This window comes from Lytechinus variegatus, chromosome 1 (genome assembly GCF_018143015.1).
Source record: "Lytechinus variegatus isolate NC3 chromosome 1, Lvar_3.0, whole genome shotgun sequence".
Lineage (NCBI taxonomy): Eukaryota > Metazoa > Echinodermata > Echinoidea > Temnopleuroida > Toxopneustidae > Lytechinus > Lytechinus variegatus.
In genome coordinates this window covers 5651271-5674078 of record NC_054740.1, presented here as the reverse complement: position 1 = coordinate 5674078, position 22808 = coordinate 5651271, and the positions used below count along the sequence as shown (strand labels likewise).

At 34.9% G+C, this 22808-nt stretch overlaps 2 protein-coding genes across 2 annotated transcripts in view; both read left to right on the top strand.

Annotated features, from left to right (window-relative positions):
- Window positions 1-1493: 1493 nt before the first annotated feature.
- Window positions 1494-18869, top strand: LOC121413641 (acid ceramidase-like). Its single transcript, XM_041606586.1, has 12 exons — window positions 1494-1745; window positions 2687-2818; window positions 7165-7251; window positions 7663-7741; window positions 8533-8607; window positions 12504-12549; window positions 13971-14115; window positions 14674-14813; window positions 15478-15612; window positions 16109-16232; window positions 16687-16743; window positions 18058-18869. The coding sequence occupies exons 1-12, from the start codon at window positions 1671-1673 to the stop codon at window positions 18145-18147; spliced, it is 1185 nt and encodes a 394-aa protein (XP_041462520.1). The 5' UTR covers window positions 1494-1670; the 3' UTR covers window positions 18148-18869.
- A 394-nt stretch (window positions 18870-19263) lies between these two features.
- Window positions 19264-22808, top strand: part of LOC121413512 — a 29807-nt gene continuing 26262 nt past the window's right edge. The window contains exon 1 of the mRNA XM_041606384.1: window positions 19264-21965. Within this exon, the coding sequence (XP_041462318.1) occupies window positions 21297-21965 (669 nt within the window). The 5' untranslated portion in view covers window positions 19264-21296. The remainder of the gene's footprint in view (window positions 21966-22808) is intronic.

Sequence of the window (22808 nt, the reverse complement as noted above, 5' to 3'; positions counted from 1 at the left end):
ATGTTGGAGGAATCAACATCGAAATCTTAACCTGAGGTTAAGTTTTTGAAATGTCATCATAACTTAGAAAATATATGGACCTAGTTCATGAAACTTGGACATAAGCTTAATCAAGTATCACTAAACATCCTGCATGAGTTTCACGTCACATGACCAAGGTCAAAGGTCATTTAGGGTCAATGAACTTTGGCCGAATTGGGGATATCTGTTGAATTCCCATCATAACTTTGAAAGTTTATGGATCTGATTCATGAAACTTGGACATAATAGTAATCATGCATCACTGAAAATTTTGTGCAAGTTTCAGGTCTCATGATTAAGGTCAAAGGTCATTTAGGGTCAATGAACTTTGGCCGAATCGGGGGTTTCTGTTGAATTACCATCATAACTTTGAAAGTTTATTTGTCTAGTTCATTAAACTTGGACATTAGAGTAATCAAGTATCACTGAACATCCTGTGCGCGTTTCAGGTCACATGACCAAGGTCAAAGGTCAATGAACTTTGGCCGAATAGGGTGTATCTGTTGAATTACCATCATAACTTTGAAAGTTTATGGATCTGATTCATGAAACTTGTACATAAGAGTAATCAAGTATCACTGAACATCCTGTTCGAGTTTCAGGTCACATGATCAAGGTCAAAGGTCATGTAAGGTCAATGAACTTTGGCCATGTTGGGTTTTTTTGTTGAATAACCATCATATCTCTGTAAGTTTATTGGTCTAGTTCATAAAAAGTGGACATAAGAGTAACCATGTATCACTGAACATCTTGTGCGAGTTAGAGTAGTGTTCAAAGTCAGCACTGCTGCTATATTGAACCGCGTGATGCAGGTGAGACGGCCAGAGGCATTCCACTTGTTATAATTTTGACCGACTTGACTGAACCATGAAATGTTTTTGAAAAAAATGTAATTCTACATGTTCAGCGAGGAATAAAACTTTCCTTCACGTGACAATGAGGGGAAAATTAGAATATTTCATATATAATAGAATACGAAAGAAATAGTGGATGACTTCACCAGTCCCCTCATTTGCATACAGACCCGGATGTGCATATAACTCTTTTGTGATATTAAGCGAAATAAAAAATGTCAAATTTTCTTATTTTACATCCGATTTTGATGATATTTTGTTGGATTTTTCTCTTTGTATTCGAAAGAACTTTCTGCTGGGGTGGACTTGTCCTTTAATATCAATTAATCATCGAAGCTTCATGTTGAGTGTATATTAGAAGGAGGTAACCCATTTTGATAGCAGTTATCTGGGCTCAGGGGCGTAATTATGATATATATTTTTTTTCGGGGGGGGGGGTCGAGGGGCCGGGGGAGAAGAGAAAGAAAAGGAGAGTACAGAAAATTATTGGTAGTGTAACTTGTGTAAGACACACACAAAAAAAGACTTTACGTTTTCATCATCTTGCCCAGCCATGCCCCGCCCCGCCCCCCTCATCAAAGCATCTTGGCAACACCCAGTTAGGTTTATTCCGTCTGCCAACAGCATTCAATACAAAAACATACGCACTCTGACTGCATGGTCTCGTCTCAATCTTTATAAACCTGCACTGCCTACATTGACCTGGCCAACAGACTACCAGTATCTTGGGGGTATTATTTACCTCTGTATTTGTGAGAAACTTCATTTTGCTTCGTATGAAATGATATTTCAACCATGGAGAGGTTGATTTGTATTCTCTGCCTTGTAGCGGCTTGTATATCGAGTCTTTTCGCTCAAGATTTACCACCGGCAAGTAATAATGTACCTTTGGATTTTACACAGAGCTATTGTAATGTTATTGTTTACTCACCCCTTGTCATACGTAATGTAGCATATCACGACTCTGTACGATCATTGTCATGGTTGATATATACTGATTTGAAAACGGAACATTCAACATAATTCCATGAATTGCAGTAGTATGGAGCCATGAGAGAGGGTATCATGTATGGGGATATTTAGAAGGGGTTGTCCAGGAGAGTTGAATAAACAGATAAAAGTAGAAGAATAAAACCAGATATCCATGCACGTCCTTTGGCTATATGACCATCAACTATAAAGGCCTACCCTAGATAACACTATGATTATCTTCATCATCACCATCATTATTGTCATCATTATTATTATCATCATCATCATCATCATCATCATCATCTCATCATCATCGTCATCACCATCATCATCATCATCATCACCATCATCATCATCATCATCATCATTCATCATCATTTTCAGCATCAGCATCATTATCACCATCATTAGCATTATAATTTTCTTCATCGTTGCCATCATCACCACTACCACCACTATCATCTTCATATCACTAACACCATCATCATCATTAATTACTACCACCACCATCATCATTATATCACTATCATCATCATCATTGCCGTCGCCATTGCCGCGTCACTAGTTATTGTACATGCATTTTTTGTTTTATGTTTTTTTTTATAATACAGACAAATTTTTGTTTTGTTTTCATTCACATAATAATATTGTTATCTTTTTCTTCATGTCCTGTATATCGAATTGTATATAATTATTCATATTACTTGATGTAATGTACGTTGTAATTTATCTATTGTTGAAATAAGACAATATGATTTGATGTGATGAATATATTATGTGATCCTGTTATTTGAATGGAAAATGAAAGTGAACTGTCATCCTTTTGCTCTCCTCTTTAGTTTACAGACAAGAATTGCCGAACCGATGCTTACCCACCATCCCCCAGTGATGCAGCTCCTCAATACGTCTTCAATATGGACTTGGATCCAGAAGATAGATGGACAGAGTTGGTCCAGCCTAAATCAGCAAATGTAAGACATCTCCACTTTGACTTCAAACTTCATGATTTCGATACATCAGGTCCCCCTTTTCGGGTTTCTACTGTTTCTATATGTATGTTTATGAGTTTGTTTGCCAAACTTTAATTTATTAGTAGGCCCTAATAATGTGCGATTCAATGCTAGACAATCAGCCATTTCCCAACATTTTTCAACCTGCCGTCCAAACTAACAAAGAACTTCAAGTTGTTTTGAGATTATAATAAAGTATAACTGACAACCAGCAAAGAAATTTCGTCTATGAGTGAATATGGGGGGGGGGGGCGGCGGCGGCGGCTCCCCATTCCCTCTGGTACGCCAGGGAACCCAGGGCCGATTACATCATGAAATTGCGATTATGCTAATTTTTTTCTATTAACGGAACAAGTTAAGTGTTACGTAATATAAAGACTCTCTGACGCTCGGCTTCATTCTTCTTCATGACTTGTCATGTCCCCATTTATTATACCTACAATGTCATGAACTAGAAAAAAAGGGAATGTATTGTATACGGATTTAAGTGATCTGTTGCGTGGCTATAGGCAGTTGAAAAAGCTGGGATATTCTATTCACAAGAAACTCACTCGACCATCGATAGTGAGAAAATTTGGATATCGGATTGTGAAACCTCTCTCTTGGACCTCATTACAGGTCTCACGGGCCTGAAATATTTCCCATAGACTCGTTTGTTAAAGTGGCACGTTTAAGAAAGTATGAAATGCGGGGTCGAATGTTCACTACCAGTAGATAGGATTTTTATCTGACATATTTGACCAGAAAAGGGTCCCTCAACCGGTTCATCTTAAAAAGAAATCGGCATTTACGAAGATTCTTCGGGGAAAAATCATCACCTGAAGCAGTAAAATAGCCCTAATCCTTTCACAATTTTTTTTTCCAAAGTTGGTGATATTTATTCCCAATTTTGGAAAAAGAAGTTCAGTAATTACCCTCCATTATAATCATGCACTTTGTCAATCAAACCCCTCAAAAAAAGTTTGGAAATCTGTGTTTGGTTAATATTTTATTACGAAATAAAGGTGACTGTTGCCTTCTAGTGAAGAGCACTGTATATTCTGTAAGCATAACGCCCTTAGTCGAGGATAGGCCCCATAGACACTTGACCAAACCTTGTTTTTTTATATATACAATATTTTTTGATGGTTTCTTGTCAATTCGAGGGTGCTGATTACGAATCTGGATGATGCCACTCGTGTAACCTTGAGCATTTTCCGCAAATTGGCAAAATCCAATATGGCCGCCAAAATATGCAAATTACCCATGAAAATCCTAAAATTGTCCACACATTAACTATGAAAGGCATGAAATTGTATGGTAGGAGTGAAATACTCCCTGAAAAAATAATTTATGACAAAATATATATTTTCCTGATATTCAAAATGGCCGCCATAGGCCCTTGTATACTCGATAATGTACAATATGAATACGGAAAACTAATTTTCACCAAAATTAGCACTTAACTGCAGAAACTCGCGATGTATGAATGAAGTAATACATGCAAGTTATAAATGCTAACGAGATATATCATTTATTATGTCATATATGGGAACATTTCTGCATTTTGATATCTAAAATAGCCGCCACTGGCCAAAACAGTATTGCGTACAATGGCAATGGGGGTCAAAAATTCACAAGAGTGATCACTAAAATGCATATTATTAAGATTAAACGAGTGGAATACTGACTAAAGCATGATTGTTAACGAAATGTTATATTAATATGCCATGTATGTGAAGAATGTTTCATTTTGATATTCAAAATGGCTGCCAAAGGCCCTAAAAGTATAATGCACAATGAGAAAGAGGAGCAAAGAAATCACAAGAGAGGTCACTATAATGCATAATCATATGTGATAAATTAATTGGATACTGTCTAAAAACATATTTTCTAACGAAATATATCATTCAGGTTTCAAGTTTGTGTTAAATACTGTATTTTGACTTTCAAAATGGCCGCCATAGACATTAACAGTATCATGTACAATGCAAAGTGGGAAACCAATATTCACAGAGCACCACAATTGCACGTAATATTGTCCGCACATTGGCTATGAAATGCATGAAATCGTGTGGCAGGAATGAAATACTCTCTGAAAAAATATTTTTTGACAAAATATTTATTTTCCTGATATTCAATATGGCCGCCATAGGCCATTGTATACTCTATTATGTACAATATGAATAGGGAAAACTCATTTTCACAAAAATTAGCACTAAACCGCAAAATCGCGATGTATGAACAAAGTAATATATTCAAATCATCATTGATAACGAGATATATCATTTATTATGTCATATATGGGGACATTACTGTATTTTGATATCTAAAATAGCCGCGACTGGCCGGAGTATTATGTACAATGGCAATGGCCGGGGCCAAAAAAATGACAAGAGTGAGCACTAAACTGCATATTATTAAGATAAACGAGTGGAATACTGACTAAAAACATCATTAATATGCCATTTATGTGATAAATGCTGTATTTTGACATTCAACATGTTCAAAATGGCCGCCATAGGCCCTATATTTATCATGCACAATGCGAATGGAGAAACAAATTTTCACAAGAGTGAGAATCATAAAATGCATATAACTGTGATATACGAGTAAAAATATTGTCTTAAACATGATTTCTAACTAAATACATCACATATTGGTCGTGGAGGTAATAAATGCTGTACTTTGAAATCCAAAATGGCTGCCATAGGTCCTAAAAGTATTGTGTACATTGTAACATGGGACATATAATTTTGACAGAATTTGGCTTTACTTGACTCTAAATATTGCATATAATTGTGAATTGTGATGTAAGGGTTAAATGTTGTCTAAAACCATGGTTTCTAACGAGATATATCATAATGTTGTGTAATCAAGGTGATAAATGCTGCATTTTAAAATTGAAAATGGCCACCATAGGCCCTTATCGTATAATATACAATTTGAGTGGAGAAAATAATGTTCACAAAAAGGGCATATGGCAGCCATTTTGAATGTTGAAATACAGTATTTATCACCTATATTACATAAGATATGATACAAATTTGTTATAAATCATGTTTTCAGACAATATTTCACTCATACATCACCATTTGGCCAAGCAAAGCCAAATTCTGTTGAAATAATTTGTTCCCATTCATATTGTGCATAATACCATAAGGGCCTGTAGCGGCCATTTTGACTTTCCAATAACAGTATTTATCGCCTAACTGGCAGAATAAATGATATATCTTAATAGAAATTATGCTTTCAGACAATATTTTACTCATAGATCACTATTACGTGCATTTATGGTGCTCACTCCTGTGAATATTGGTTTCCCACTTTGCATTGTACATGTATCATGTGTATATAATGTTAATGTCTATGGCGGCCATTTTGAAAATCAAAATACAGTATTTAACACAAACTTGAGACCTGAATGATATATTTCTTTAGAAAATATGTTTTTAGACAGTATCCCATTAATTTATCACATATATGTGCATTATAGTGCTCTCTCTTGTGATTTCTTTGCTCCTCTTTCTCATTGTGCATAATACTTTTAGGGCCTTTGGCAGCCATTTTGAATATCAAAATGAAACATTCATCACATACATGGCATATTAATAATATATTTCGTAAAGAATTATGTTTTAGTCAGTATTCCAATATGCATTTTAGTGATCACTCTTGTGAATTTTTTGGCCCCCATTGCCATTGTACGCAATACTGTTTGGGCCAGTGGCGGCTATTTTAATTATCAAAATACAGAAATGTTCCCATATATGACAAAATAAATGATATATCTCGTTAGCAATGGTGATTTGCATATATTACTTCATTCATACATCGCGATTTTGCAGTTAAGTGCTCATTTTTGTGAAAACTAGTTTTCCCTATTCATATTGTACATAATAGAGTATACAAGGGCCTATGGCGGCCATTTTGAATATCAGGAAAATAAATATTTTGTCAAAAAAAAAAATTTTCAGAGAGTATTTCACTCCTGCCACACAATTTCATGCATTTCATAGCCAATGTGTGGACAATTTTAGGATTTTCATGGGTAATTTGCATATTTTGGCGGCCATATTGGATTTTGCCAATTTGCGGAAAATGCTCAAGGTTACACGAGTGGCATCATCCAGATTCGTAATCAGCACCCTCGAATTGACAAGAAACCATCAAAAAATATTGTATATATAAAAAAACAAGGTTATGCCTCTTCTGAAGAGCCTGTATATTCTGTAAGCAATCAATGTTATGACACGTGTTTCATTGTTTGTACAAGTACAGTATAATCATACTATGTTTTACTTTTTCAAACTCCTTATGAAATTCAGATCAGTTTTCTAATAGAAGACATCAAAGGGCTTGTTGGGCTACTACTAGGAAAGAAACTCACTTCTGAGGTCATTGATGATTTATTTGTAAGTCTATTTATTATTCTCTTAAAAATTAAAAAGAAAATATGTGTTTCAATTTAATCAACTCTTGTATTGTTTGTTTCTAATTTTCCTTTAAATTTTGATCGACTATTTGTTTATTTCTTTGTACTGAATACCGTTTTCGTTCTTCTTTGTATACTGAATATCGTTTTCGTTCTTGGCTGGCTCCTCCTAAAATGCGCCTTTGATTGTCTTTGACAGATATATGGAGCTATAATGTTGTGCATCATTATCAAATGTTTGTTATATTAAGATTGTTAAAATGAATACGAAAAACATCCTATCAGCTGCATACCAGCAGATATTAATTCGAATTGGGATATATAAAAAAAAATGAAAGAAAAAATATTACGTTTTCAATATGTATAATTCTTGTGGAATTACCATACACAGGGTCCCGTTGTGTCTTCTCTACGTGAGCCGTATGACCGTGAACTTCAGGGCATTGCGGATGCGACTGGGATTCCCATTGGTAAGATGAATTATTATCTGTTGATTTATCATGGCGGACGATATTTCCCAATTGGTCTTCGATGATAGGAACACTCTGAAAAAAATATTGGGTAAAAGTGCTTCATGGGGGGTAATTATGTGTCCAACCAACATTGGGTATTTCTTTTGGGCATTTTTATTTATCCAGTGTGATGAGAATTGTGCCCATTCTAAATTAATGGCTACTTCTCTTTTCAACCTTACTGGACAATATGCTTCCCGCATTGGGTAAAATACTGTTCAAAATTGGTTGGACACATAATTTCCCTTGTGGTGATAAAAATCCAACCGAATATTTTTTTTTTGTAGTGAAAGTAGTAACATGGGTAATCGATGTGAGCTTCAAGTAGATTAATTATTCTTACGATTAATGAACATCAATAGCTGGTGCAACAGCATGTCATAGAAATGTCTTGCTCGACATCCTTTTATAAAAATGGTCTTAATTAGATTTCAATAAAAAAAATGTGTTCTCGGTTGTCTTTTATTACTTAACAGTTCCCTTTTAGATAAATCTTCGGTTCGTATCAGAATGCTTTGAAAATTACAATGCTCAAAATCGTCGATTATTTTATTGGACGTTAAAGACGACATCCGTTTTACTTCGACAGCAGTCTCGACGAATAAAGCATTTATACAAGGGCTTATTTCATTTCCCCCTTCCCTCCCACTCTCTTTCTCTCTCTCTCACGTTTGTGCCGTAGAATATTCTTTTTAACTGTAATAAAATCCTCGTCATTAAATCTAATTTATCCATTCTTTATCCTGCAGGTGAAATAGTACTGATGAACATCTTCTATGAGATAGAATCCTTCTGCACTGCTGTAATAGCACAGACTAAAAGTGGTAAGTCATTATAGGGATTGGGCACATAAAATGGACACAAATACACATAAATCGTGTAATACATACGGTTTGGGGGTAAATCATAAATCACGTAATTACCCAAAGCAACATGGCTAGAAGATCATATTAAATAATATGTTTTACGTGATTGTATACTGTAATTTTGGAGTGGGATTATAATATTTTGAAAATGCATTATAGCTCCTTCGGGAGTGAACAGTGCGTATTTAAAGATATTTTCACTCCAAAAAGAGGTAAATCCACTCTCAAAAGATGTAAATCCCACTCCAAAACGACTGGTCCCTCATGCCACTCCGAGATGACTGTGATTAGTGACCAGATTAGCATTTTTGCATTTAGAGTGATATGGTTGATACTAAAGAGAAGGAAGTGGGATGGGGAAGTAGAGTTAGAGGTTAAATAGAGAAGGAAGTAAAGATACTATCATATTAATCAACACTTTGATGTAATGTAGGCCTACAGGTTTATAAATCGAGCTGATGTGTCTTTCTTTTGTTGACGTTTAGTTAAAGTCATAGAAAATGATTTTGATGATGACAGTGTGGTGACGAAATTGTAAAAAACATAACCGAATATATAGCATGTGGGCAATTCCATGAAAAATGTTCACTTTAGAGAAAATATGAAGTTTCAGATTTCACTTAAACAGTCAAATTTTCTTAAAAAGTAATCTATAAAGTACCAATTTCCAATAGAATAATCGGAATATTGATAAAATTTTGTAGTTTTTTCCATCATCAAAAAAATAGAACAGTAAATTGCAAAATGTAAAAAATGTGGCTATTTTTAGACAATTCATCTTTCCTGTCTCTACTAAAAGCAAACAAGGTCCCAGAGGTCTCTTTTAATTTTTGAATAGTTGACTGATGTTTAAATCAACAGAAAATCATCGTTTAATTTTATGCCATCCATCAATTTTTGAGAAATCTGTCTTCAGATTTGTGTGATTTCTTTACCAATATCAGTGTCATGTCCGTTACGTTTTTAACTTGAAGTTTTCATAGCTTACAGGAAATTTGCCTAAAGGTACTGCAGATTCAGATTCTATGTTAGAACTAAACCCCCTACCATGTGTAGCAATCATTTTCCCTTACCTTTTCTCATTTTCATAAAAATGACGTAACGGACATGACAATTTGCGTAACGGACATGACGCCTTATATATGACAAAAGGCAGCATTCACATAAACAAAATATTAGGCTCAGTGTCACAGACTGAGGTCAGTCTCAATTGCTTGAGGATAGCTGGATGTAATAACTCCTACAATCTGCTTGTCATTCAAGCCATTTTAGAAGTTAGTGAATGATGAAAGTTCAGCACTTGTTCTGGTAGATTTTTCTGAGAATTAACGGTATGCCACATAATATTAGGAAAGATGAAGCTAGATCTGGCAACATACTTAGATCACAGTCTGCATCATTTGTGTTTGAACAATACAATTGATTATCTTAATAGGTGTTTGCACTGACAGTTTGGAGCATGATAAAACTTCAACTTGTGAATTCATGAGATCAATGATGATACATGTATTGCTTCAAACTATCTGACTTTCACCAAACTCTACTTCTTCAGTGATGGCACGGGCTCACATAAAAAAACAAGTTTGTATTCAGAATCAAATATCTGTGTTACATGGTGTAAGCTCAATGAATCCTTGAACCTACAGTGGCACTTCTTTGCAATATCGCAAAGTAAAGGGGCTGTGGAAGGAATGTGGCGCGATCAATAAATTATGTCATCATAGTATTTTGGTCAGCCATAATCATGATTTGAATGATGTATCTTCATTTGTACACAAGCAGCTCGGACAATGCAACAAAATTAGATACAGCCACATTTGTCAGCAAGTAAGATCGTAAGATTTAAAACATCCAAGATTTGATGAAAGGACGATTATACTCAGGATGATATTTAATTCGAATGAAAAGTAATTTCAGAAGCAATTTACAAACATTCCGATTGCCTTTCAACTCATACATAATCGATGATGAAAGATTGGTTTCCAGGTACTGCTATTAAATTTTAAAATACTTTTTAATGTCATTTTTTAAATCTTAAAACGGACATAAATACTACTACATATTCTTTATCATAATATACATTTCATAATATGTTCATCTTGGATTTATACAGGTCTGGTACATTTGTTTTCTTCTCACAAAAAATGAGATTTGGGTCTTCTCAGTGTGCCGTAGTGGTACGATAAACATTGTATTCTGTATAAAAATATCATGTAGGCTATAGCTATTAAATTAATGATACCTGCCAATAATATCTACATATTTTTCTTAAGAATGTTAGTAAAGGTACTTTGCTGTTACATAATTACATTCATTATTCATATTTCTTTCATTTTGAAACTAAGAAGTGCTAATGAAGTTCACTTTGTAAGGGTGTCATGTCCGTTACGCTAGTGTATATTATCAAATAGTAAGCCATGAATAAAAAATAATCTTTGCTATCAACTTTTTCTCTTTTAATTAGGTGTAGAGGATGGTAGTAACTGGAAAATACTCTCTATTTGTGGTTAACTGGTGTAAAAGAATTTTTTCTAAATATTTTTTTGTTTTATAAATATTGTATGAAAAGCCCCCCTCTTAAATTGCAAAATAATGGGAGATATTACAGATTACCAGTTATGATGTGTGTCTCTAACCTCTAGCCTTATCATGTACACAATTAGACTTGTACCATATCTTGTCATAAAATAATTATATTCACTTACAAAAAGTGGACGAAACTGTCATGTCCGTTACGCTACATTTTGAGCTATGAATACAGAATGCACTGCAAAACTGTTGTTAAACACCATTTCATGGATAGAGCATGATGTTAAGGTTAAATTAACACCAATGTCAGGTGCATGCAATCTAAGAATTCACAGGAATTTTGATAAGCAATTGGAGGTAAAAATGCTTTGTCCATTTCGTGTCATGTCCGTTACGCTCAGAAAGAGTGCAATATCTCAACAACTGTTCAATGAAACAATTTGAAATTTCATGTGTATGTAACTGATACTTGAATGTGTCTGATAAGCTCAGTAACAATTATCAAAAGACTGCTATTTCTACTGTATAAACCTTTGAATTACAAAAATTTGTCTGAATGTCATGTCCGTTACGCTGGAATTGACCATGTACAGTATAGGTGGAATGATGGTCGTTACTCTTAAAGCTGGCTTAACCTAATTAGACATAGTCCAAGTCTATGTCAAACATGGCCAAATTTTGTTTACACTTTGTTTCTTTTATGGACCAGGCTATTTTCTATCGTCGTACAATACACTGTAAAAAAAATATTGGGTAACATTTTTACCACCATGAGGGTAATTATGTGTCCAACAAATTTGGGGCAGTATTTTTCCCAATGTCATGAATGTGGGAAGCGTATTGTCCGGTAAGGTTAAAAAATAAGTAGCAATTACTTTAGAATGGGCAAAATTTTCATCACACTGGATTAATAAAAATGCCCCAAAGAAATGCCCAATGTTGGTTGGACACATAATTACCCCATGAAGCACTTTTACCCAATGTTTTTTAAAGTGTAATTCACTGGGATTTTTTAATGCATAGTTCAATTGCTGGTGAATTAAGAATCGCTTTTTTAAAGTTTATTTGTTATCAATCTTTAAAACCTGAGTTCAGACATGTTCATTTGGAGCAGAAGAAGTTTACGCCAAAAATACACGTTATGACAAACAACTAAACATGTTAAACGATAATTTTCAAGTGCCAAGTTTATCAAGAAGTGAATAGCATGCTTTGCTTTCTATAGGCCTATATGCATATCAAAAGGACCCTGGCTGATCTTACCTGATTTTGTTTGTTTTTGATTAATTAATACACCTATAATTATCTCATCTTGATAAAATCAGGTGACATCTATCACGCACGGAATATGGACTTTGGAACCTTCCTAGGGTAAGCAGATAAGAGTGGTTTCACACGAGAGCATAAAATATAATTATTGTATATTTGAATTACATGCCTATAGAATGGTTTTCAATCTATTATTCAATCAGTACATATTTTATTTTAAAAAATGTATTTCAACATATCCTTTTCAATGTTTATAGTTTAATTTAACTGTATTCTTATTTCACCGTTGAGATGTGCTTTAACATATTATCAGTGTATCAAGGTTTCTTAGACTGCCGTCCACTATCCACCACGGGAAATTAAAATGGCATTTTGTTTCGCATTTTAAGCTCGTGTCAATACCATATTAATAGATATAATAATGTTGGCAAAGATTTCATTCTGAGCTGAATATGGGCGAATCTTCTACCCATATTTATAAAAACAAGGAAGGGATTTATAGATCCTATCAGGGCACTGGGAATATTTGTTTTTACAAAAAAGTGTTTCACTACAAACTGAAGGTCATTTTGGTCCCTAGAAATTTTACAAGAAAAAAAAAGTATCCATTTTGACACAACAAATTTCCTGGGGGTGTTTGCCTATGGAAAATAGCACACCAGCACACCCTGGAAATTCTTGGGGGTGCTGCGAAGCACCCCCACTTCCGAAGGGCCACGGATCATATCCTGCATGGATGTTTTACAAAAGCTGAATGTGTAAAATTGTTAATGTAAAAATGGAGGATTTAGCAGGAGCTTTGCTTTGTTTTAATAATTTTTGGGTTTATTGCTTTACACCATGTACATGATTCATTTAAACTACAATATGTTTATTACTTATTCAAGCATATTCGATATATGTTTGAAATTATTTAATATTAAGCCTATATTCATTGCTAATTAAATTGAAATAGATCGCAATTTAATCAAAGTACATTATTGGATTTTAAATGAAGTATGCGTATTCCAGATTCATAAATGAATAATTCAATGAAATTGTTCTATATAAAAATATTCGTAGGTAAATGTAGGCTACTGATAAAATTATTGAATTTAACTGAAAACCAAATTGCGGTACTGTGTACCGTTAAACCGCTACACTCCTCCGCAATGGAAACCTTCAGAATTTTCTTGTAACTTGGAAACAATATGAACAACGGTAATATACAATTTGAGAGGAAAGTTATATACATGTACATAATAGGCTTACTTTATGAGTATAATCGGCATGGCAGGTACAGCCTATTGCCCAAACATCAGCTACTCTGGCATTTTTTTGAGGTTACATCGTTGGTTGAGGTAATTAAAAAATATACAGATTTGATTTAATCTTTGATTTTTCTAATTTCCAAGATTGATGTTCCAAAGGAACGTAGACTAGATCAATACAAAAATTCATGAAAATGAATAGACTGATTAATGAATAAATGAATGCAGGTACTTTCTAAGAAAGAAAATTTGTTTAAAATTCTATATTTTTAGGTGGGATGTAAAGACGAATGAATGGATAATCTCTGAGAGGCTCAAACCTTTGGTTACCAATGTGGAGTATCAGAAAGGTGGGAAGGTGATCGCTCGAGCTGTTCACTTCGCTGGTTATGTTGGAATTCTGACTGGATTAAAACCGGTAAGACATGTGTAAATCGTTAGGATGTATCCAGGCTGGCTCAAAACCGTTAAGACCTGAGTAAAATCGATGAGATGAAATTCTAATTGGCTCAAAGACGGTAAGACCTGCGTAAAGTCAGTGGAAAACAATTATTTGGTGTTTTTCCAAACAGACAAGACTTACGTAAGACCGGTGAGATGAAATTCTGACTGGCTTTAAACCGGAAAATTATGTAAAGGACAATTAAGGTACGACTGTGCACTAATAGTAGCATAAGCTTTTACATAAGGGGCAACTCTAGGATATTTTAATAGGTGGGGCTAAAGTGACGTCATTTTCATTCGATTGCATTTTGGGGGTATTATATCATTAATATTTTGTATGCTCTTCTTCATTGTTGCTTCCTTTTTCTCCCTATTCCAAGACTCCAACATATCCAAGTGGGTTTGGCGGGGGGGGGGGGGCAGAAACATTATGTACCATTTTGCAAAATTTTAGTATTCTTTCCCGAAGGGGTGGGTGCACCACCTGGATCCACCACTGATGTTTGAACATCCAATATTTCTTTATTTTTAGGGAGTGGTTAGTCTTAACATCAACGCCCGTCATAAGTTGAAGGATAGCGGTGTACTTGGTTTTATTGAGTGGATCCTTGGTGATCGCAAGCCGTACTGGACCGGATTTGCACTCAGAGATGCTATCCTCATGGCAAAAGAGTAAGCTCATTTTCTTCCATATTTTCTTTCTTCGAATAAATAAATTCGAACGAATGAATATAGGGATAATATGCATTATGCAAATATTAGTAGTAGTATTTTCAAGCAAAAATAAGGTTTGGTGAACAATCTAAAAGATCTTTCCAGAACAATACATATAAATATGGCAAAGTCCTGGAAAAAATCTACTGATATCGATTTGAATGAGACTATTTTGATAGAAATATAACTATTAATGATATGGAAGTGAATGGACGCATTTTCGTTCAATTTGGAGTTTCCACAGTCGCGACGGGCACAAATTCTACATCACAGAAAATCTATTGTCTAAAACCTTTAGTGACAAAGCAGTCTTTGTCGGATATCGGTGAATCAAAAAAGCGGCATATTGGCAATTTTTCGTCATCTCAGAATCTTCCGGTGATCAGCTCTCCCTATTCAAAAATTTTCGACAAAGCCCTCTATGCTGTTCATTGTCATTTGACGGGCTTTTAAATAGATTTACTGTGTTGTAGAATACGCCCCGCCGCGATTGCGAAAACTCGCTATTATCACGAATTGAACAAGAAAATGATCACATAAATAAATCGTAGACAAGAAATAAATTTGTATATTTTATGTTGTTAACTGAATGTACAGTATTTCTGATTTGATCTCGTCACAGTTTCAACAGTACCGTAGAGTACCTATCTACTGTAGATACCATGGTGCCATCCTATCTTACTGTTGGCGGCATGAACCCAGGAGAGGGCGTGGTCATCACTAAAGCCCAAGGAAATAAATCGGATGCCATCAGGAGGTAAATTATTTGCACTCTCCCCAGGAGAAAAATGCGAAATACCGCAACGCTAATTACGACTGCAATGTGTCTTGTCATTTTCAAGTGCGATATGTAAATCTTTGACTCATTCTTCAAAAAGGTTTGGTGAAAATAACAACTGTGTTGATTATTATGCGTCAGACGCCAAATATTGTTAAGAATTCTAACAATTTGTTCGTTTAAGTGTACCATAATTTTGTCGAATTTGGTAACATTTTACAAGGATATTATTATTCGGCATATTTCAACAATACATTATCTATAGTCATGATTGTGACTGACTAATTATTTCAAGGGTGAAGTTCTGATATCGATATTGAATTATGCTGCTGTATTATCTAATTCCATTCTAACGTTAGCAATTTAGTAAATTAGCCATGAAAGTTAGTTAAGCACAGTCCCAATTGAATCAAAGATCTCGCAACTGAAAATTTAGTATGATGCCTTTTCTGTCTAACTTTATAATTGCTATTAGGATAAACGTTGATCAAGGAAACTGGTTTTTGGTGCAGACTAACTATGACAGCTGGAAGAATGCACCATGGTATGATGACAGAAGAGATCCAGCCATCAAATGCATGAAAAACATGACACAGCCGGTAAAATTTATATACATCATTTGTGAATGCTTTTTGGTAACACAAATAATAAAAAGGATGTTCTTACTCGGGTGTTACAAGGTGGATTGGTCGAAAAGAAATTGAAATTAAAATAAATGTTTTTCACTTGTGTAATTGCCATTGCAAATTCGCTGTTTTATTGATCGTTTCTGACGTTCAACGACAGGAATGGTAGTAATAATAATAACAATAATAATAATAATAATAATGATAATAATAATAAAGTATTCATTCTTAATTGAGGTTCTCTCGAGAAGCAGTTCTTATGTACTGAAGAGACCACCCTAAATGATGAATGAATGAATGAATGAATGAATAAATAAATATAAATGCAGTTTCTTTTATTTGTCTAAACTTAATTTTTAGAGAATGTCCATTCTTATTTTCAGAGCAGGCCTGATACCAATTAACCATTATTTCTTTTGCTTTACAGAATGTTAGTTCAAAGAGCTTCTTCAATGTCTTGTCAACAAAGCCAGTCTTGAATATGGTAAGTTTATTTTTCAGCGAGATAGTTAACCTTTGCTTGTATGATTACCTCCTTTTAGACATTTGATTAATTAAGAATGCATAGTTCGTTGATGTTGAAAACACTTGGTCAGTAAATATCAATCTTAGTCACGAATCTTTTATGAGGCCGCCATCAATTCAAGCCTAACCGCTCACGATGGCGGTCTCCTGCGTTCATTTTTTTACATTATATGTATATGTTTACATTTATAAAAGATTAATTTATACTCACATCCTTATTTGTATTTATTATGTAATATGACCACATTGTTTATATTATGAATTATTTTGTATTTTGTAATTATAAATAATTTTGTATTGTGTTTTTGAACGCAGAAATAAATGCAAACAAACAAACAAAACCTACTAACTGAGATAGAATTTGAAAAGTGTACTAATGTCAATTGAAATTATAACTTTAGAAATGGGAATTGTATAACCATCTTATTGATTGTCAATGGATCATAATTTTAAACTATGAACATTCTGTTGAAATAAAACAACAAAATCGCAATAATACTAACTGTTCACAAGATATCTACCCTCCCTATAAATCATGCGGCACGTTTTACTAGGTACACTGATGATTAAAAATAATCCAGTTTAAGTTATTATTTAGCCATTAATCGACTTGCTCTTTTAGAGAGTGAAAAGACTGACGACAACATACTAATGGTCGCTCATACAAGTCGGTTATAACTCATTTTCGAGAGAGAATGCATTCACTCGTTTAAGCGACTAGCTGTAAGGTGATCCTTTACCTCTATAACAAGTAAACAAACGATCAAACATGAAATCCATAATAGTGACGAGACAAACATGAATGACCTAAAAGGCATTGGCAATTCCATACTGGTCGTTTGGGACTTTTCAACAATTTCTAGTCTCGTAGCTGATTGCTTGAGTAATAAAATTATCGTTGTTTTCAATGATTCGGTTATAGTGGGTATCGAAAAAGTGATAACCAACAAAAAAAAATGTTTGATTATGGGTGAATTAAAGGTGAAAATGTTATGTGCCATACGGGACTCAGAAATGTCCCGTACGACACGCAAAATTTTCTCCTTTAATCACCCATGGACGACACTTTTATATTGATTGTCATTGTTTTTTTAAATGACTACCCAATAGTACTTTATCATTACCACGAAACAAGTTCAAGTTCCTCGTTTGCTTGGACAGCGAGTTGAAAATATTGTGAAAATGGCTGATTTTTCTAGCATGGAATCGCCCCTTCTTTTCTACTTGTTTTCTAATTCTTAGTGCAATCTCTTTCTCTATAAATCTACTTCAGCTGACCACCTTCACTGCTTTAATGCATGTAAGGGAAGGAACTCTGGAAGCCTATATTCGCCATTGTCCACAACCTTGTTTCCCATGGTAACCATTCAAACCACGCCTACAGCTCAGCCCAGGAATCGAAAGTTTTACATCTGCGATAAACCTCCATAATGTTTTGTCATGTCTCGGTCAACAGCTGAAACGAATCATTATTTCATTTTATAATAATAGTTAGTGGTGATTTTTAAATGGTTAAAAGACATGACCCTACATTATTTGTTGAAAAGTAGAATGACAAAATCTTAAAGCCAAAGTTGACCCTAATGCCAATGTGATGCCACAACGTTTCGGAATCTATTTCGACTCCATAATGTAGTAAACTTGATACAATTTAGAACCTTGAAAAGTAGGCCCGTAACTGTCCTGAATAATTTCTTTCTAAAATGTTATTCCAAACAAATATCTGTATTCCTTCTGCAATTTGAAAATTGTAATTTGATAATAGTTTTACTGTCATATTCGGATTATAAGTTAGATGATAGATCTTTTCGCCACTAATAGTCCGTTACGTAGAGAGGGGAGGAGAAAGAATGAGTGAAGTGAAGAGTGGTAGCAAAGAGAGGAGGAAGGGAAAGAGAAAGGGTGAGATAATGAATAAGAGCTTAGATAACTAAATATAGAGAAAGTGAATTATTGTGCAATAATGGGGGCAAAGATGAAGTTGGCTGTTCTTTCGATATTTTTGTATGATTTTATATGATTTTTCTTATAACTGGAATTCTTTGCTACCAGAGAACTGGAAAATAAAATCATGCATTTCAAATATTTCGATGGTGTTTGGGTTTTTTTCTGTCTGTACACCAAGAAAAATAGTGCAAATTTACATCCTTGAAATGGAACACAAGACGTGACTGCGTTGTTACGAGTCACAATAAGGAAACCGCCTCCATAAATATGGGGCACTGGGAACATGTGGTACTGGTTTGAAGTTGACAAGCCAACAAAAAAAAAGGGTTTTCACTACAAAATGTAGGTTATTTTATCAAACCTAACAGATTTTCCAGGGGGTGCTGCCTAGTATGGGGAATAACACACCCAGCACCCCCCCCCCCTTCCTGGTAAATCGCTTCCCTGGGCCATGCGCAACGATCAGAAATACCAAGTTATTTCGAATGGTTTATCATCGGTTAAGGGACGGTTATATGGGTGTCCATTCGCAAATGGTGCTTAGGATATGTTCGACTTGAAATTGTGTCCGTCCAAAACCTGTTGACGAAAATTGATGGACCGGCACACATCGATAAACAAAATCGACAGAGGGTGTTATGTGACAAAGACCACAAAGACTCAATGATTGATTATCAACACCTTTATGACGTATTTCGATTGTGCTTGTAACTCCCGTCACTATTGTAACGCCACGCTCTCTCAAAATAGACCACTTACGCGGTTCATCGGATGACACTTGAATGCCGAAAGTGTCGACAAGAGTGATGCTATCCTTAAAATACATATTGGGTATTTGTTATTGACAGATGTTTTCGAATATTTCAGATCGTGACAGGACGTCTTAAGAAATAAATTTTATATGAATTATAATTGTAAAACAGTAATTTTATAGGACAGCCTTTCGAAACATTATAAAAAGACCTATATTTTCATATTTTTAAAAATTTCATTCAAAGTTCTTATAAAGCGCCCCTTGAGCACCTCTTCAGAATAGATTTGGCGCGATATAAGTCCAATGTCTTGCAATTATAATGAAACAAATGTTGACTGATAAGTTTGGTCTGAAATAGATCTGCTCAAACTATAATACATTACGGAACATTTCCAAGGTTTTCTTGTTTTGCATATTAATTTTTTAAAAATAATTTTCATCAATTTCATTTTTTAAATCTATTATATTTCATTTTCAACGGAATAAAGTAATGTGGTCGAAATAATTACAATGAACTTATACAGACAAAATAAATATAGGCATGTACAATGTATGATATTCATCTATAAGTAAAATTAAAACAAAACAGAGTATTATATTTAAGTAAGCAAAATAATTTTTTTTTAATTCTGAGAAAATTGAGGGATTTACTAAAAAGCAGTGCTTTTATTGTGTGGACCCCTCTGAATAATTATTTTAGAATTGCCTACAAAGATTTGTTGTCCAATACGACTTCAAACTTGAAATTTACAAATAATCACTAAAACATTAGTAGCAAATCTATTTTCCGCACATATTTTTTTAAATTTCATTCTTGGATAAGGTTAACAACCTACACTGTGAACATGGTGAACAAAAAAATATTTCCATGACAACCGAAAACAGCAGACGATCTTGTTAATTTTTAACCACCCCGATCTTGCTTTAATCCGATTATATCCTCTTATCACCTGACAATCCTTGTATCGAGATATCGATACACTCATGCCTTCAACGATACATGTAATCAATATCGCTGAATAAAAGATTTCTTTTGTAGGAAACTGGGGAACAATTCACAAATCTATTTGGACAATATTTGCACAGAGTCATCTCGTTTCTAGCCTTCCAACAAAAAGAAAAATATCCATATGCGATCTGAATTCAAACGGAGTTACACTGGGTGGAAAGCTTACTTGACTAAAATCGTCTCCCTGAAATCACGTGTAATAAGGAATTAACCTTGAACATATCGCCCATGTTAGATATTCATGTACATGTATATGTGGCGTTGTCAACAAACTTGGATTGTTACTGCAGTACTGAGAAATAATGCGTTGAATATTGCTTTTCAGCCAGTTAATATTTTATCTGAAATTGGTGAACATGATTAATGATATGGAAATCAGAAGCTTCGAAACTATGTGTCATAGATGATATTGACATACGATCAATTTACTGTTGTTAATTGATATGAAATTTACTCTTTATCGCTTTTATGAGCACAAATTAAAGTTTGGTGATTGGATTTTGGACCTCAGATGTAACTTCGTGCGTGCCTTGTGTTTTGTTGTCTTGATTGAAAAAATGTTTTGAAGTGAATGATGCATGTTCGGATCAATTATTGAAGACTTTAATTCCCCTCAAACCTACGAGCAACGAATGTACTCTTCGAGAATTATGTTTTCATGACTAAAAATTTGGTGAATCGGGTAGACGTTATGTGGATGTACGAGGTAATCAAATCACAAATGATTACAGGGAAGTAAATGTTTTTTTTCTAGATTTGGGAGAATCAGCAGGCAATTCAATTCCAGTAAAATAGGCTTATCATGTCACCTGAGAAGGAAAATGTTAACAATGATGGATATAGCGAAGAAGTTCAAAAGAAGTTGGAAATCAAACGACATGCATTGGCAGTCTTATTTGGTGGGTCGAGCGTACCGCTTTTGCCGGTGCTTGACGAAGAAAGATCATCAAAATCTACTTCTGGGGCGAAAAATGGACGAACTACGAGTGGACACAGTCAGACACGTCAAGGAAATTCGACCAAGACGCTATCGAACTTCATGCCCGAAATCAAAGAGAGCCATTCTGTCGCGGCTAAGAATAAGAATTCCTCATTACATAGACAGCCTTCCCAGGAAAGGATTTCGAGAACAAGGTCGAGCTCGGAGACGATGACGACCAGCGAGGAGGAAGAGACTCTTCGGGCGTTCACGAAGTCCCGACGTGCGGTACGACGCAGGACGAGCGCGAGCCGCGGCTCAAGGGGAGCCGACGGGCTGAGAGACGACGAGGCTCCACCGATGAGGCCTTTGCTGAGGAGGCGGAGTACGAGGTTTAGCTGGTCGGAGCAGGACAGCGGCGATGTCAGTGGGTCATCGACTTCGCTGTTTGGTCGAAGGGGGTCAATGAGCACCAGGATGTCAGACTGGAGGAGGATAAGCTTACTCATCAAACAAGAGGAAGAATTGAAAGAAATTCAAAAGAAGAAAGAGGTATGGATACAATTTATTAACAGCTAAATGCAAAATATGTATTATGCTTGGTGAAAAATAGGCCTTTGTTAATTGTTGAAGTTTAGACAGTTAGAAGTGCCCCCAGGGGCCCATTGCCTAAACTTTTTACCTGAGAAAACTCAGGTTGTTTTAACCGGAGTATTTGCCATATGTTAAAGTCAATGGCAGTAATCAGACCAACCTTATTAGTTTTCAGTTTTTACCAGAGTTTTGTCAGGTAAAAAAGTTTTATGCAACAGGCCCAAGGTGTATATCTCGTTACACCAACATTCTGTGGAAAAGATGACCAGATGATTAGATCATGAATATTGTCATGCTAACATCCTGAAAAAGAGATGATTACTTGACAAGATGTCAAATCTAGTCATAGGAAAAATGAGGATCTCGTCATGTCTTCACCTTTTGGAAAAGATGATGAGATGACGAGATCTCGTCTCAACGCCGCGGCGTCATGCCGAAGAGATTTTTGATGACATGGATGAGATGACAAGATCTTTGGATATCGTCATGTCTACATAATTCTGAGGAAATAATGGTCAGATGACAAAATTCTTAGAAAACTCTGACAACTAGTAATGAGGGCCTCGTTGCATAAAATTGATCATTATGGTAACTTTGTCATCCAATATTAACCTGCATGGAATTTTGTTCGAAATGATGTAGACATGACGAAATATGGGATCTCACCATCCGATCATCTCTTTGAAGCAGACATCGTCATGATGAGATCCAAGATCTCGTCTCGTTTGCTTATTAGATGTAGACTTTTTAAGGTAATTAAACTCTGAATGGTTAGTATTGACATTCCAAACCCTTGTCAAT